The sequence below is a fragment of the Polyodon spathula genome, unplaced genomic scaffold (assembly GCF_017654505.1).
Source record: "Polyodon spathula isolate WHYD16114869_AA unplaced genomic scaffold, ASM1765450v1 scaffolds_764, whole genome shotgun sequence".
Classification (NCBI taxonomy): Eukaryota; Metazoa; Chordata; class Actinopteri; order Acipenseriformes; family Polyodontidae; genus Polyodon; species Polyodon spathula.
This window is the reverse complement of record NW_024472252.1, coordinates 865,635-879,502: the sequence shown is the minus strand read 5'-3', so window position 1 is coordinate 879,502 and position 13,868 is coordinate 865,635. Positions and strand designations below refer to the sequence as shown.

Genomic DNA, 13,868 nt, shown 5'->3' with positions numbered 1-13,868 from the left:
CAATGCATAGAGCAGGAGTTCAGTCCAGGTCTCTTCTGTAATTCAAGCACTGCATTCATTTTACTTTCTTCATTATATAAGCAAGGGTTTGACTTTTACCTGCAGGACACACATCAATACAAAATCAATACAAACCCACTATTGAAAATCCATGATGCTACTCGGCTTCATGTATTCACTTTGTAGTGTTGAAAACCTTTTCTTCAAAAGAGAAAAAGATTTAAAGCCAGATTTACCAAAACTAAAACCATGTCATTCAGAACTGAAGGAGGGGAGGTGTATTGCAAAGTGGGGGATGCTGATCAGCTTTGTCAAGCAGGTGAAAAAAAAAATCCCAAGATTACGCAAACCAACGCTGGAGGTGTTCTGGGGAAACCCCACTGTTTATTAAGTGCTTGTATTTCCTGAATGTGCACAACTGCTCATTAAGAGCACTGTGCAGGGGAGAAAAAGCAGTTTACGGCTTTACAAAAACACACCTTTTAAATGTTACTGAATGCTGCTGGGCAGAATATACACAGTAAAGGAAAACAATTTAGCCATTGCTAGCAGATGGATTTATATGTCAGGTAGGTTCATTTAAGCCATTTATTTTACAGGGCCATTCAATTCAAACTGATGAGAACCATGCAGCACATCAAACCCGTTAATTTCCTGAAATAATCAGTTTTGTTTGCCGGCAGGTACGTTATTGATTTTCTGCTCCTGAAACTACCGGCTCCTCTTGCGATTGGGCAGTGGTTAAGCATGCCCTTTTCATAAAGTACATTGATATAAGAAATCACAATTAAGATTAGAGAAGCTGGAGAGCAATCAAAAGGTTTGTGCACAGCCTGCACTGGCCACTGGTGGTGTAACTGTGGCAGGGGTCTGCACAATAATTATTTACTGGAAATATGATTTCTTGCAGAGGTAGGGATGGTGCAACTTCAGGAATATAGACCTGGCGAAGGGTTCAATTGGTCCGATTTAATAAAAGTGATTAGCTAACAGAATAATGTGTGCACCTCCATTTGTCTCAAATGTGGAGTTCTGAAAGAAACACATTGTAGTGAGCATGATATCTTATACTACACTAGGTCAAATAAAATCTCTGTTTGCAACCAGTTGCTTCCCCTGTTGACTGACATGCTTTCAGCAGCTAACAAGCTTTGACCCAGCTTTGCGTGTGTACAGCATGGCACCGGTCTGGGACTGAGCTCAGCAAACCACACGCTTTCTATCAGTGATATGTTTGTTTCAGGGCCTCGTTCATAAAACATATTGAAGGCACAGCATACAGGAGGGGTTCATATAAAAAAAATGGATGTGCACAGCAATATGAAATGTTCTGCATGCAGGGCATAGAAATAATGTGAGCCAAGCAAGCATGCAACAGCTGCTGTTTTGTTAGCTGCAGCACTAATTGAAGAAATTATGAATGCCATTTGCAAAGCCTGTTTGAATAAACTCGCTGCCAAATAGGCTGGTGTGTTGATATGGTGTGCTGCCTCATTGCTGAGTGCGTAGGTGAGGTTATGTGACTTAGTACCTTGTCATCCTTGCAGGCTGGAACTGTGCTTCAATTACACAGATGAACTCTTTCCTGAGCATTGTTAAATGAACCCCTTTCTGACTTTGCTGACTGCATTCACCAAACCTAAGAAGGAGGCTTCAGATTGGGATTCCTCCCTGATTCTGGATGCAAGACGCCCTGCGTAGCTGACTGCGTACAGCTCCTTCAACCACATTTCAGCTCGTGCCTGTTCATAACCAGCTTGAGACTTCCATCAGGTTCTGAGCCCCTTTGACAAAGCAGTTCTTCTGGGGTCCCTGTTGAAAACCATACTGATGACACTGCACTCGGACTTGCACACGTTTCACAGAACAGAGACAGGAGAGGTCACTGAGCTGGGTACACCTCTGATCACCTGGTAGAAAAGGGCTAACCAAAATGACACAAAATCTGTCTTGAATATTTGACGCGCTAGAAAGGGCTGGAAAGTGCCGTCGTGCGACTGAATGGCATTTTCGTGAGATGTGGGCAAAACCACGGAAATCTGTTAACCCTAGTAACCAGATATAACCCTGACAGCACCATTACCAGACATGAGTATGACCAGCAAGGGGTACGCAATTGAATTGAAACAAATATTGCACAGTCATTTATAGCTTACTATTGTCCTGTCATACAGCCCTGATTGTTATTGCAATAAGATTAATCTTCTATTTGATCTAAATAATAATATATTGCACCCCTGCACCCTGATTCATGTGTTTTCAATATTCTTGAAAAATAAAATAGCTAATAATAATAATAATAATAATAATAATAATAATAATAATATCTTTATTTTTATATAGCGCCTTTCATAGTGGAGTTAATCACGGTGGATTTCCATTAAAATAATAATAATAATAGTAAAATGAATGAATTAATACCGTGTCCCTTTCATTCCCATGGATCGTGTTGTTATCGCAGTCGCTAGGATTTTTTATTTTATTTTCAAACACGGTCTTTGCTTCGGTGCTAATCTACATTCCACCATTGCATTCATAAATTAACAATCCGACATGAATGTATCACAAGGACTGATGAGGCGGATGCGTTAGATTAGCGTAACCTTCACAGGTGGATTGTGCGAGAACGAAAGCGTAGCAGCCCTTACAGAAATCAATACCCTGGGGAGCCACGGGCATGTTAATTGCTATCACAACATCTCCTAGTTGACAGTTTGCGGATTTACAGCGGATGTTTCCTCTAATCAGATATACTGACAGTAACTACTTTTCTTATTTGACCACAGCATAACACAATGAAGTGATAGAATTCAGCCCCGAATTATGAAGTGGGAAAGGCTGCAGTTAATCACAGCAGAGAAAAACACAGAGAGAGGCTGCACAAACCACACATGCAAATAACCACCTGCTCACATATATAATGTCTCCCACAAACGCTGCATCCACGATAGTGCCCGTCAATTACTTAGTACATATTTATTTATGTGTTTAAATAACAGTTAAACTTATAATTAATAATATTCACTAGTACCAGTTTTGGATAGAAATATTTTTTTTAAAAAGCCATTAGCATACCCCAAATAATGACAGCCCAATGATTAAAGTACATACTCTTTTAGGTAATTATTATTATTTTTTTTGGTAATAATTAATAACTGAACGTTGGTAGATGGGTATAGTATTTTTGGGACAGCTCACCGCATTTGCGGGTCGTTATTGCATGTGTGGGAGATGATCCAGCCGTGGGCAGTTACCATGTGTGTGGTTTGTACGAGATGCGTCAGAGCAGCCATCTACCGCTTGTGCCTCAGCCCTGCGGGGTTGGGCTTGACAGCTGGGACACCCCGCAGGGACACCGAGCCACCCATTTCAATATTTAACAACCCGCCCCGGTTTGGTCACGTTTATACCGCATATGGACCGTAAACACCCGCCCCCCCTCCACTCAATCTGCACCGTTCTGCTGTTGCCGTGCAACCGTTGCTATAGCGGCGAGTTGGTGCAACGGGAGGGGAGGAGAGAGAGAGAGAGAGAGAGAGAGAGGGGGTGGTGGGCTGGCAAAGTTCCCCGGATGGAGTCCCGCCGCCATTTCTAGCCCAGTGCTACCGGTCGAGCTGCTGCTGCTGCTGCGCTCGAAACCGCCAGACCCGCCCGCCGCCGCCCCGCCACCAGCCGCCCGCACAGCACCGCCAGCCCGGCTCGCAGCGCCATGGAGGAACGAGAGGACCTAGTGTACCAGGCCAAGCTGGCCGAGCAGGCGGAGAGATACGACGGTAAGAGCGGAGCGGAGAGAGGGCGCCGTGTTTGGCGAGGAGTTTCCTCAGCCCTCCTCTGCGGGGCTGGAGGAGAGGAAAGATGGAGCCGGGAGAGAGAGAGAGAGAGAGAGAGAGAGAGAGAGAGCACGGCGGAGACAAAATGGAGGGCAGAGCGAAACGGGACCGGGGGGGGGTCAAAAAAACACACGCAAAAACACACCAACAAACGCGACTTGCTTGAGATTGAGGACGGGGGCTGGCGGTGTGAAAGCCCCGCACCCCACGCGTGTTCAAAGCGGGCTGGGGTAATAAAGGAGGCGCTGCGCTTTTTAACAGAGAGTGAAAAACACAAAATAAAAAATCAAACCGTTTAGTAAAATGGCCGCCAGAAATAACAGTCAGATTGAATGAGCGACGGGTAACAAACGCTGAAAACGGTATTTTATTTATTTACTTATTTTATAAAAAAAAAAAAAAAGTAACAAAAAAAAAAAAAGCGTTTAGATTATCATTCATTCTGTAAATCGGACAAAAAAAAAATGGACCCCCGCGGCGTGGGGGAGGGGGAGCGTGTTTCAAATGGCGGATGAGTGAAAGGGAGGAGACCCGCTGACATTTTACAATATTGGATCGAGTCGGGGAGGAATCGGGGATTCTGCTCCCGTGAATTAAAAAATAAAATAAAATAAAAAGCGATCAATGCTGCAGAGCCGTTTTTGTACGCGCTGTCAGGGGAGGGGGGGATAATGGCGACTGCGATGAAATAAGATCGGTTTTTAAATAGGTATTTTACCAACTTAGTAATGGTTATAAAAAATGATTATACCAATCTCAACGATGTATTTAATAATGAATACAGGTGTCTAGACAGGTCCGTATGTGAACAGGGCTTGGCTGTGTTGTAGACTCGGGGTGGCTGGTACGAAATGAATTACATTAACAAATTGCACTGTATGTATATGAATTGTGTTTTGTACTGTTTAACGAAAGTGTTAATTAAATACCGCAGGGGGGTAAATACGTTAATGCTTATCTTTCATTAAAAAAAAAATAGCGAGGAACGTGTTCTGTAGAATACATTTTAAACTATTAAGCCCTTAAATAAGATAGAATTGCCTTTCGTATTAAGACCCATGCCAGTGCTCCAGTGTGGGTGTGGCGAGGTCTGTGGAAACAGCAAAGCTGTTAATCGGTATAACTTGGAAATCATTGAATTAAGGGGTGTGAGTTTAAGTTAAAATGGCGGTGGTTGACTCCCTGTAGTACAATAAAAACAGTTTTGAAACGATACTGAATCTTTTGTACACCTCTAGCCAGTGTGCCAAACCCAGATGCGTAGATAAAGATTGTTCTGCAAAATAAACACGTTACAATATAACGAAGCTTGCAGGATGCAGTTTGTGAAATGGATGTAGCCCAGCTCCTCCCTTATCTAGCCCTGCCCTAAAATGTTTATCGCGATTAATTTAACTTCTCACACGTTAAGCCTTTCGCCTCACCCCTTTTGAAATAACTAATATATAGGTCGAGTTTTTACAGCCCAGCATGGGATTTGCCAAAATTATAGCTTCTGTCATTGCATGACATAATCGTGAATGCACCAGACTGATTTTCTAGTTTTTACACAATGTCGTTTATTAAGTGAGGACAGCTACAAACAGACATTTCAAACAAAGGCATTTAGCTGTCTTCCAGAACAGTCAAATTCCTTTAGGCACGGGATGCTGCAAAAACAGTTAAGGGCAGAATGAAATCTTGAATGATCTTTATTGACACCTTGAATCAAGAGGTTATGTGAAGGTTTGTAATCCCTTTCAGCATGCATTTCTTATCTGAAATGAATGCCTGGCAGTCTGGATTTATGACTACAGAACAGGTACAGAACTTGACCATGACCCCAAAAAATGACTTGCAGAGGGAGATCTATCCCATGTGCAGTTGTTTACTGGGTAAAACAATGAGGGTGTTCTATTTGATTTAATAAGGCCTCTCCACTGTAATCTTTATCATATACTTGCATGAAGATTCAGGTAACCTGTGATATGTTTAACCCAGGTGAGGAAACTAAATATTGCTGGCACACGGGAATTCTCATACAAGCCATGAACACATTTACAATGACAGATTGCACCATGAACACTGCCAAACATTATAACCCCCTGAAATGTCCTTTTTATTTCCCCTGAAGTAAACAGGTGAAATATTGACTCGAGCTAAACATTTTGTTTCCAAGTAATAGTACTCAATTTTTAACTTGCCTGTTACTTGGTCAGCAGGTATCAAATAACGTTTCTTGTTTTTGAAAAATGCAGTGCAGCTAATTTAATAAAGCTAAAACCTCTTGGTCTCAAAGACAACAATATATGCCTTTCTACAGGTTTCATTTTCTGAATTGAAAGATCAAAATGTCAAAATGTGTGGCTACTAAACTCAATGCCGATTTTAACTAAACTAAAATCTGATGTGATTGTTACATTGAAGGGTAGTTGTTGCCATGGAGCTTTCTGTCCCCGCCCTCCTAGTCTTGTTTTACACAGCCCTGACAAGCATTGAGTGTGATGTAATAAACTGCATTCTTCCAGCAAGGCATCCTACCTATGCTCCAGATAACGAAGCAACCAAGACAGAAAGTTTAAGCATAGCTCCATATTTGCTTAAATAAATCCTTCTTTAGCTAAAACTTGCAATCCAAACTTAAGTGACAACTGGTGGCCAGGGAGGTGAAATTTCTGACCAATCTTCAGGCAGACTGTGTGTTTACCAGGATTGTACCCTCCTGTCGTCTACATCAATGGTCCCCGACTCTGCTGCTGGAGAGCTACAGGGTTTTCATTTTAACAAGCTTAGTTACTTAATTGAATCAATTATTGGCTTAATTAGTCAAGATTAACATGAGTTCCAGATCTTTAGCCGTTGATGACGTAAAGACACTTCTAAAACCTGCAGGATTGGGGCTCTCCAGCACCAGGGTTGGAGACCCCTGCTGTACATCCTGTCACAGTTAGTGCCTGACACTTGAGACTCTCAGTACATGTGCACTTTGTGTGTCAATCAGTTATATTGGAGTTAAAGCCAAAGACCCTCGTTGTAGAGACGTTTTCTTGTGAAGAATTATGGTAATTGCTATGAGAAGCAAGGAATTTTTTTTAATAGTGTAGTAGCTGAAAATGTTTTTGGTTTTCTGTCCAGGCATGCTTTGAGCTTACTGTGGTTTGATAATCTATTGCTAGAGTGAGCAATATTTCACTGCTTAACCCTGGACACACTCTCGGAGTGGACTGTAATTGCTTTTATTGATTTATTTTTTACCTTCGCAGGCAGTGCTGATTTGCATTAAAGATTTAAAGATACTTTTTGTCTTGACAAGTTGTCTGGGAAACAAGGACCAGTTTTTTGTTTTTGCTTTTCTAATTTAAATTGGACATCTTTAGCCTGTGAAAGCATTAAAGCAACTCGGTGTGCCATCTACTGTAGTTACTTTCTTTTTTGCCTGTCTAAGAGGCCCTACTACAGTAGCTGAAGTCACCTGAAACCCAGGGTGATGCCTTGGGTCGGTTAGCAGACTCAGTGGCTATTTGAGATGAGCCTGAGAGTCAACAGCGTTTTGGTATTTTTGTTTTTTTTAAGCAAAAAGCACATTTTGGAGGCAGTTTTATAGAATATAGTTTTTAAAAAAAGAGGACATTGACTACAATTAAGAAACATAATGCAGTACACTGGTGACTGCGCCAGCAGGGAGTCTGCGTTATTGAATAGGTTACCAGCTGTAATTCGTACAATTGCATTACCAAAGAGCTGCTGTTATGTTACTTCAGATGCACAGCAATGATCAGTAATGAACTAAAGTGTTTTGTTTTTTTGACAGTAGGTGTTCGGGTTTCTTTTTCGATTTTAATATATTATGGGTAAGATTTAAGCATTCTTTTTATTGGAGACTTTTATCATTCCTCAAATCTCATCTGAAAGTTATCAGCTTAATCGTTTGAGTGTTTTGGGGTACGCCTGACTGGAGCTTAGACAGACATGCTTGTGTGAAGCTTTTTGTGTTGTATTGGTATGCAGCGGGGGTTCACTGGGAGCGCTCTATTGGTAACACAAACGTGTAGGTTAAAGGTTCTCAGCAGCTTGTTGCATTATGTATGAGTGAATTAGAGAGGAATCACCCTTTATTTTTTGGACAGTTCAAACACAGTAGTATGATTTTCCTTAATTGTTTAAGTAACATTTGCAGTTTGTAAAATGCTTTGACTGTTCAGAGACTCTATAGTGTAACAGTTCACAGTGGTCTGATTGTTTAAAATCTCGGGACAAACTCAATGAACTAACATTAATTCATACTGTGTAATTAAACTCTACAGTGCATTTGCAAAGCTGTAACCCAAGTGGTTTAAACAATTAACAGCTGATGTGATTCATTCAGAGTTGAGATTCTTCAGGTAGGCGGAGGTCTGCACTTCATCTGAAAATGACAAACAAGTCACGTGACTCGTTTAAATTCTAACACTGTCTTTTGCAGGGTTATTTAAACAGTGTTATTCTGGTGACGTATTGAGATTGAGGCTATTGAGCAAGCTTTAAACGGTATGCAACCCCCTGGGATGCATATCCCTGAAAACAGCTATATGAAGGAGATGTTGGAATGGGCACTGGAAAGGTCATGGGAAGGTTTTTGTTTTTTTTTTTTTTTTTAGTCCACAAAAGGAGCTGCTACCTAATCCAGTATTGCTAGTTGCACTGCTCTCTGGTTTAATTTTAAAATATCTTGATTATTATAAATACTATGCAGTGTCGCTCAAGTTAAAGTCCATAAACCGACACTGTTCTGAGTTTTTTCTCTAAAGTAAAAATATTTCTGCTTTTGTTATTTTAAACAGAGATGGTGGAGTCCATGAAGAAGGTTGCCGGAATGGACGTTGAGTTAACGGTAGAGGAGAGGAACCTACTTTCTGTTGCATATAAAAATGTAATCGGTGCAAGGAGAGCGTCGTGGAGGATAATCAGCAGTATTGAACAGAAAGAAGAGAACAAGGGCGGGGAAGACAAGTTAAAAATGATCCGTGAATACAGGCAAACGGTAAGACTGGAAATCCATGACTTAGTAGAGATCAGAAGAAAAAAGATAAGGTGGGTGGGTGGGAGGAGCCCTGCTGTTAAAGTGAAAATAACTTAAATGGTGTACTGCTTCAGCTCCGTCAGCATCATTTTAAAATTGTAATCCTAGGAACTGGGGGGGGGGCTTGTTTAATAGGTGATGGGCATCTAGTATGTACACTGTAATAATTTTTTGAAGACTGAGATGATACTTGTCAGAGCTTCTGGAGGATTGTAACTTGTTCCCATTGACAGAGCCCTGTTTTTTTTTTATATGTAAACATGTATTTATTTATTTTATTTAAGGTTGAAAATGAACTGAAATCAATCTGCAACGACATTCTGGATGTACTGGACAAGCACCTCATTCCAGCCGCCAATACCGGAGAGTCCAAGGTTTTCTACTACAAAATGTATGTGAGCTGGGCTCTTTGGTGGGATGAAAGGCTTGTTTGAAAATTCCCACTGGGGAAGAGATGAGCATTTTGAGTATTGCACAGTGGAAGTTATTCTGTGTTCAGCAGATTAAGATGTTGTATTTTCAAAATATTGCAACTGCTGCTCAAGCTTTTTGTAAATGCATATGTTGTAATATGCAACATAGGGTTAAAGTGCTGTTTGACAACAACAGCATGTTGGGTGATAACCCTGCACAGTATTTAATGCAAATTGCCACCAATTATTTATTTTATTTATTTATTTCTAGGAAAGGAGATTATCACAGGTATCTGGCAGAATTCGCTACAGGGAACGACAGGAAGGAGGCTGCAGAAAACAGCTTGGTAGCTTACAAAGCTGCTAGTGATATTGCAATGACAGAACTTCCCCCAACACACCCTATTCGCTTAGGTCTTGCTCTGAACTTCTCTGTTTTCTACTATGAAATCCTCAATTCCCCTGACCGCGCATGCAGGTGAGTTCTGTGCAAGCAGAAGCAGAACTTCCAAGGTTTCAAGCTTCAGTCCAAACCGAAATCTAAGACTAAGCAAAAATCACCTTAATATGTGCAAGTGGCTGAAACAGTGGAAATATGTTTGTCTGTGTGGTCTAGGCTGTAGCTTGTGCTGTGTAGCATATGTGCCCTGCCCTGCCCTGCCTCACCCAACCTCCTCCTGGGGTTTATTACTTTTTTAATTCCCCTTCATATCTAAAACATTAGCATTTATGTGGCAGGCTGTGATGTCCAGCATTTGCTTTTTTTTTTTTTTTTTTTTTTTTTTTTTTTTAAACTTGTGACTAAAAGTGCCTATGTGTTATGCCCCTAGATTAGTTGTCTGAAGAGTATTTACTCAAATTGCATTTGTTTTATTCAATGTATTTCAGGTTGGCAAAGGCAGCGTTTGACGATGCAATTGCTGAACTGGACACACTGAGTGAAGAAAGCTACAAGGACTCCACACTCATCATGCAGTTGTTACGTGATAACCTGACACTATGGACTTCAGATATGCAGGGAGATGGTAAGTGTGCTCCTCTTTCAAGGCAGGCAGGTGGCACACAATAGCGTACTCAGCAGACGCATTTTAAAGGGTTCAGTAAAGGAAACTGCATCACTAAATCTGATTTTCCGGTACATTGAAAGTGGTCTCAGTTTAAAGCCTTTTTCCTTGCATGTCAGCTTCCTAAGGTGAGGAGGAAAGCTGATGTCCTGCTACAGGTAAACTGGCTTTCTGTCTGCTTCACACTAGTGTATGTGTGACCTACTTTTTATAAAGAAAGAAAACAGAATTTTTTTTTTTTTTTTTTTTTGTGAGGAAACACATGCCATCCTGTGTGTGTTAATATCACTGTTTGAGAAAATGTAATCATTCTTACAAAGGGTGGCATACTGCTTTTGTCTGAGCTAGCTCTCAATTTTGCATCTGGACTGTTCTCCACCCAGATTATCCTTGCGTGAAGTAATCCTTGTAACGTTTTAGGTGTCTTTACTGGATGAATGAGTTGGATAGAATACAACTTAATTTAAAATGCATATTAAGTATTCTTTCCTCAATATGCAGACCCCATAAACCCCCAGGCTGCTTCTGCCCACCACTAATAAAGCTGGGTGCTTTTTTGCATCTTTGTCAATAGAAAAAAACTTTTAACTACACATCTTTTACAATTTCTCTGCTCCAACGTCACAATCCTCTTTTTATACCTGTGTTTTTTTCCCTCTCCTTTTCTTTTGTATAGATTCCTAAAGGAAAAAAAAACTGTTCATTCCATATATAAACTATACTTTTGTAAGTCAATTTACTGGCTTAGTATTCCTTTTGTCTGCACTAACCTCTAACTGCATGTTCATGCTGCTGTATCTTGGGATTGCCCCTCAGTCTCTTTCAGATGCTTTCATTGGACCACACTTGTGTTCAGCTGGTCAGCCGTTGTCCGATGATTTTGGTTTGTTTGCCATGGCTTGCTGCTCATAGTAATTATTGCTTATGAGTGAAGGTGCTTTGAACACAAGCTCAAGTCTTTGGCATTGATTTTTTATATGTTAGATATAAAGAATGTGAGCTTGTCTTACTGGCAGATGTCTTTAATAAAAAAAGGGGGAGTTGCCTTATCTGGGCATGCTCACCACCAGCATTGTAATTGGATGTAGACTTTTAAATGCGATTACTGGAAGTTCATTGCTTTTTCACAGTGGCAGCATACCCCCTCACATATGTCAAGAAGACACACCAGATTGCTGTATTTCAATTATAAAATTGTACGTTTGCTTAACGTCGGAAAATGTGTTAAGAATTTTACTAACAAGAATGAAATTCTTTAACTGAAAATTGCACTGTATTGAATTACTTACAGCTTGGTGAACTATTTGAGTACCAGTGCTCTATAAACGGCATTCCACTGAAAGCATGAACAGTTTGTTTCAAACTGTCCCTGACCATGTTGGTTTCTGCTGTACATGTAAGTTGATAGCTGTGATTTTAATGGTGATATTGTCAGTATTGCTTTATCAACTCATCTTGGTTTAGTATGCATTTATATTGTTGACCATAGCTCATTATGTAACTAGAGTTCTTGACTTAGCCAGTTAATAATTTGAATTGAAGAAAATAAAGATGATACAATACTACAGCATTATGCATTCACAGGCTGAAGCTTTGGAGCCGCTAAGTTTGGTTTGCACCCTGAAATCTCTCTGTTCCAAGGCAAGCGTACAGGCTCAGGGGTACACAATTCCATTGTTATAGGAGTGCGTGTGTTTGTCTTGCCCATTGCAGTGGCACAGTTTTTACCTCGGCAGGGTGTGGTTAAGCAGCTTTACACGATGGAAGTGAGCATTTTCTTCTTCGTCGTCTCTTGCGATTGGGGGTATTTATGCTGATTTAACCTGTGGAATGACTTGGGCTCTCCTAACCTCTGAGCGTGACCACAGCATTTGGGCTATACAGCTTCTGTAAAGCTTCTTTCTCTTGATTTTGTTTCCAAGGTGAAGAACAGAACAAAGAAGCGCTGCAGGATGTGGAAGATGAAACCCAGTGAGACGTCACGGCCAACGAGAGATCCACTTCTACTCCCCTTTTAAACTCCCTCCCCTCCACCGGTCCTTGGAAGTCACACTGAGAGCCACCAAATTCGACTTTTACACTGGTTCTCAGAATTAGTTCTGTGCCCGGTTGGGCCCCTGAGGGTTTTTTTTTTTTTTATATAATTTTACCCATTGAGAAGAAAAAAAAAAAAAATCTTAAAAGGCAAAGCTGAAGAATCCCTGGATTTTTTTCCCTGGTACAAGCTGTCTTGATATTCGTAACGAAACTACCCTTTGGTTTGCTTCATTGTCTTTTTTTTCTATTTCAGCATTTTTCTCTCTTGCTGGATGTAGGTTCTCTTAAATTTTAAAGACGAAAGCGTTTATTACCAGAACATCTATTGTAATTGGATGTGAGAATCGTATTATTTCTGTGTTAGTGAAACCATCAATGGCAGGTTAGTTATGGGCTTGTGAGTTTTGAAAAGTGCCCTTTTGTTGTTACCTTCTGTTCCAGTCTTTCAAAGGAAGTTGGCAGAATGTTAAATATCCATGTGGAGCAAAATACTTAAACTTTTACAACTTAGTGGTTATTGTAATGTTTTGTAGTGTTTTTGGACTGTATTTTCTGTGCTAAAATACTGTATGCTCACATTCTTGCTGATTTCAGAAGATGGCTGGTAGCAGTTTTAAAAATCCAAAGGTGCCCTGTTGCTTTGTTTTCTTTTTTATTTTCCTCCTAAGAGCAGGTCTGCATCGATGGTGTCAACCATTAAAAATCCTGTGTCTGTTAATTCAAATTGATTTTCTTTTTTCCCCCCTTTCTATTTCTCTCTCTTTTGTTCAGTATGTGTAACTTGAAGCTAATTTGTACTACTGGATATCTGACTGGAGCCACAGATACAGAATCTGTATTGTTCTTACTGAAACACAGCATGGAATTAACATTAAACTTAAAATAAATCAACCTAAATTAAACATTCATCTGTGTAGCTATCATTTATTTCATTTTGCAAATTGTCTGATGTTTCAAACCTGCCAGAATAAAATCCTCGCTTTGTGCTGTCAGGCTGTGCAGCCCCCAGCCCTGCATTGTACAGTCCCGTTGTGGATCAGTGGGAAGATGCAGCAGTGCCCCACCTGGCCGGATCAATAAAGAATTCACGTCCATCAGTGTTCTTGATAATTCGCTTCTGTTTATGACGTTTCATTGACAGAACAGCCTCACAATCAACATGTACTGCTGCAAGTGCTGCCTTCACCTGTTCACTTTTATTAGAGATTCATTACTGAAGGTAAAAGGCTGCTTTAATTGTCCTCAAATACAACTGTAAAGCAAAAAGGAGTGTTCCTAGAATTGTAGTTTGTGTGTCAAACGGCCTTGTATAGCAGAGTATCGTGTTTCTCCCGTGGATAATGGTGGTTTTGTTGTGGATTGCTGCAGACACTCGTTTACTGTGCATGCTTAATGTATAGGACTAGCCAGTGTATTTACGCCACACTTAAGGTGCTTGTCGGGTATTTGTCAGCAGTTTGGTTTTGAATGGCATCTGCTTGTACTG

At 40.6% G+C, this 13,868-nt stretch overlaps 1 protein-coding gene across 2 annotated transcripts; it reads left to right on the top strand.

The window, feature by feature from the left end:
- Positions 1 to 3,547: 3,547 nt before the first annotated feature.
- ywhae1 (tyrosine 3-monooxygenase/tryptophan 5-monooxygenase activation protein, epsilon polypeptide 1) lies at positions 3,548 to 13,288 on the top strand. 2 transcript variants are annotated; one of them, XM_041241131.1, is made up of 7 exons: positions 3,548 to 3,773; positions 8,630 to 8,829; positions 9,153 to 9,259; positions 9,553 to 9,759; positions 10,170 to 10,306; positions 11,022 to 11,071; positions 12,268 to 13,288. In XM_041241131.1, the coding sequence occupies exons 1-6, from the start codon at positions 3,710 to 3,712 to the stop codon at positions 11,027 to 11,029; spliced, it is 723 nt and encodes a 240-aa protein (XP_041097065.1). In that variant the 5' UTR covers positions 3,548 to 3,709; the 3' UTR covers positions 11,030 to 11,071; positions 12,268 to 13,288. The 2 variants fall into 2 exon arrangements, with proteins under 2 accessions (XP_041097065.1, XP_041097064.1); XM_041241130.1 differs by lacking the exon at positions 11,022 to 11,071 and having other exon boundaries at positions 3,552 to 3,773.
- Positions 13,289 to 13,868: the final 580 nt, after the last annotated feature.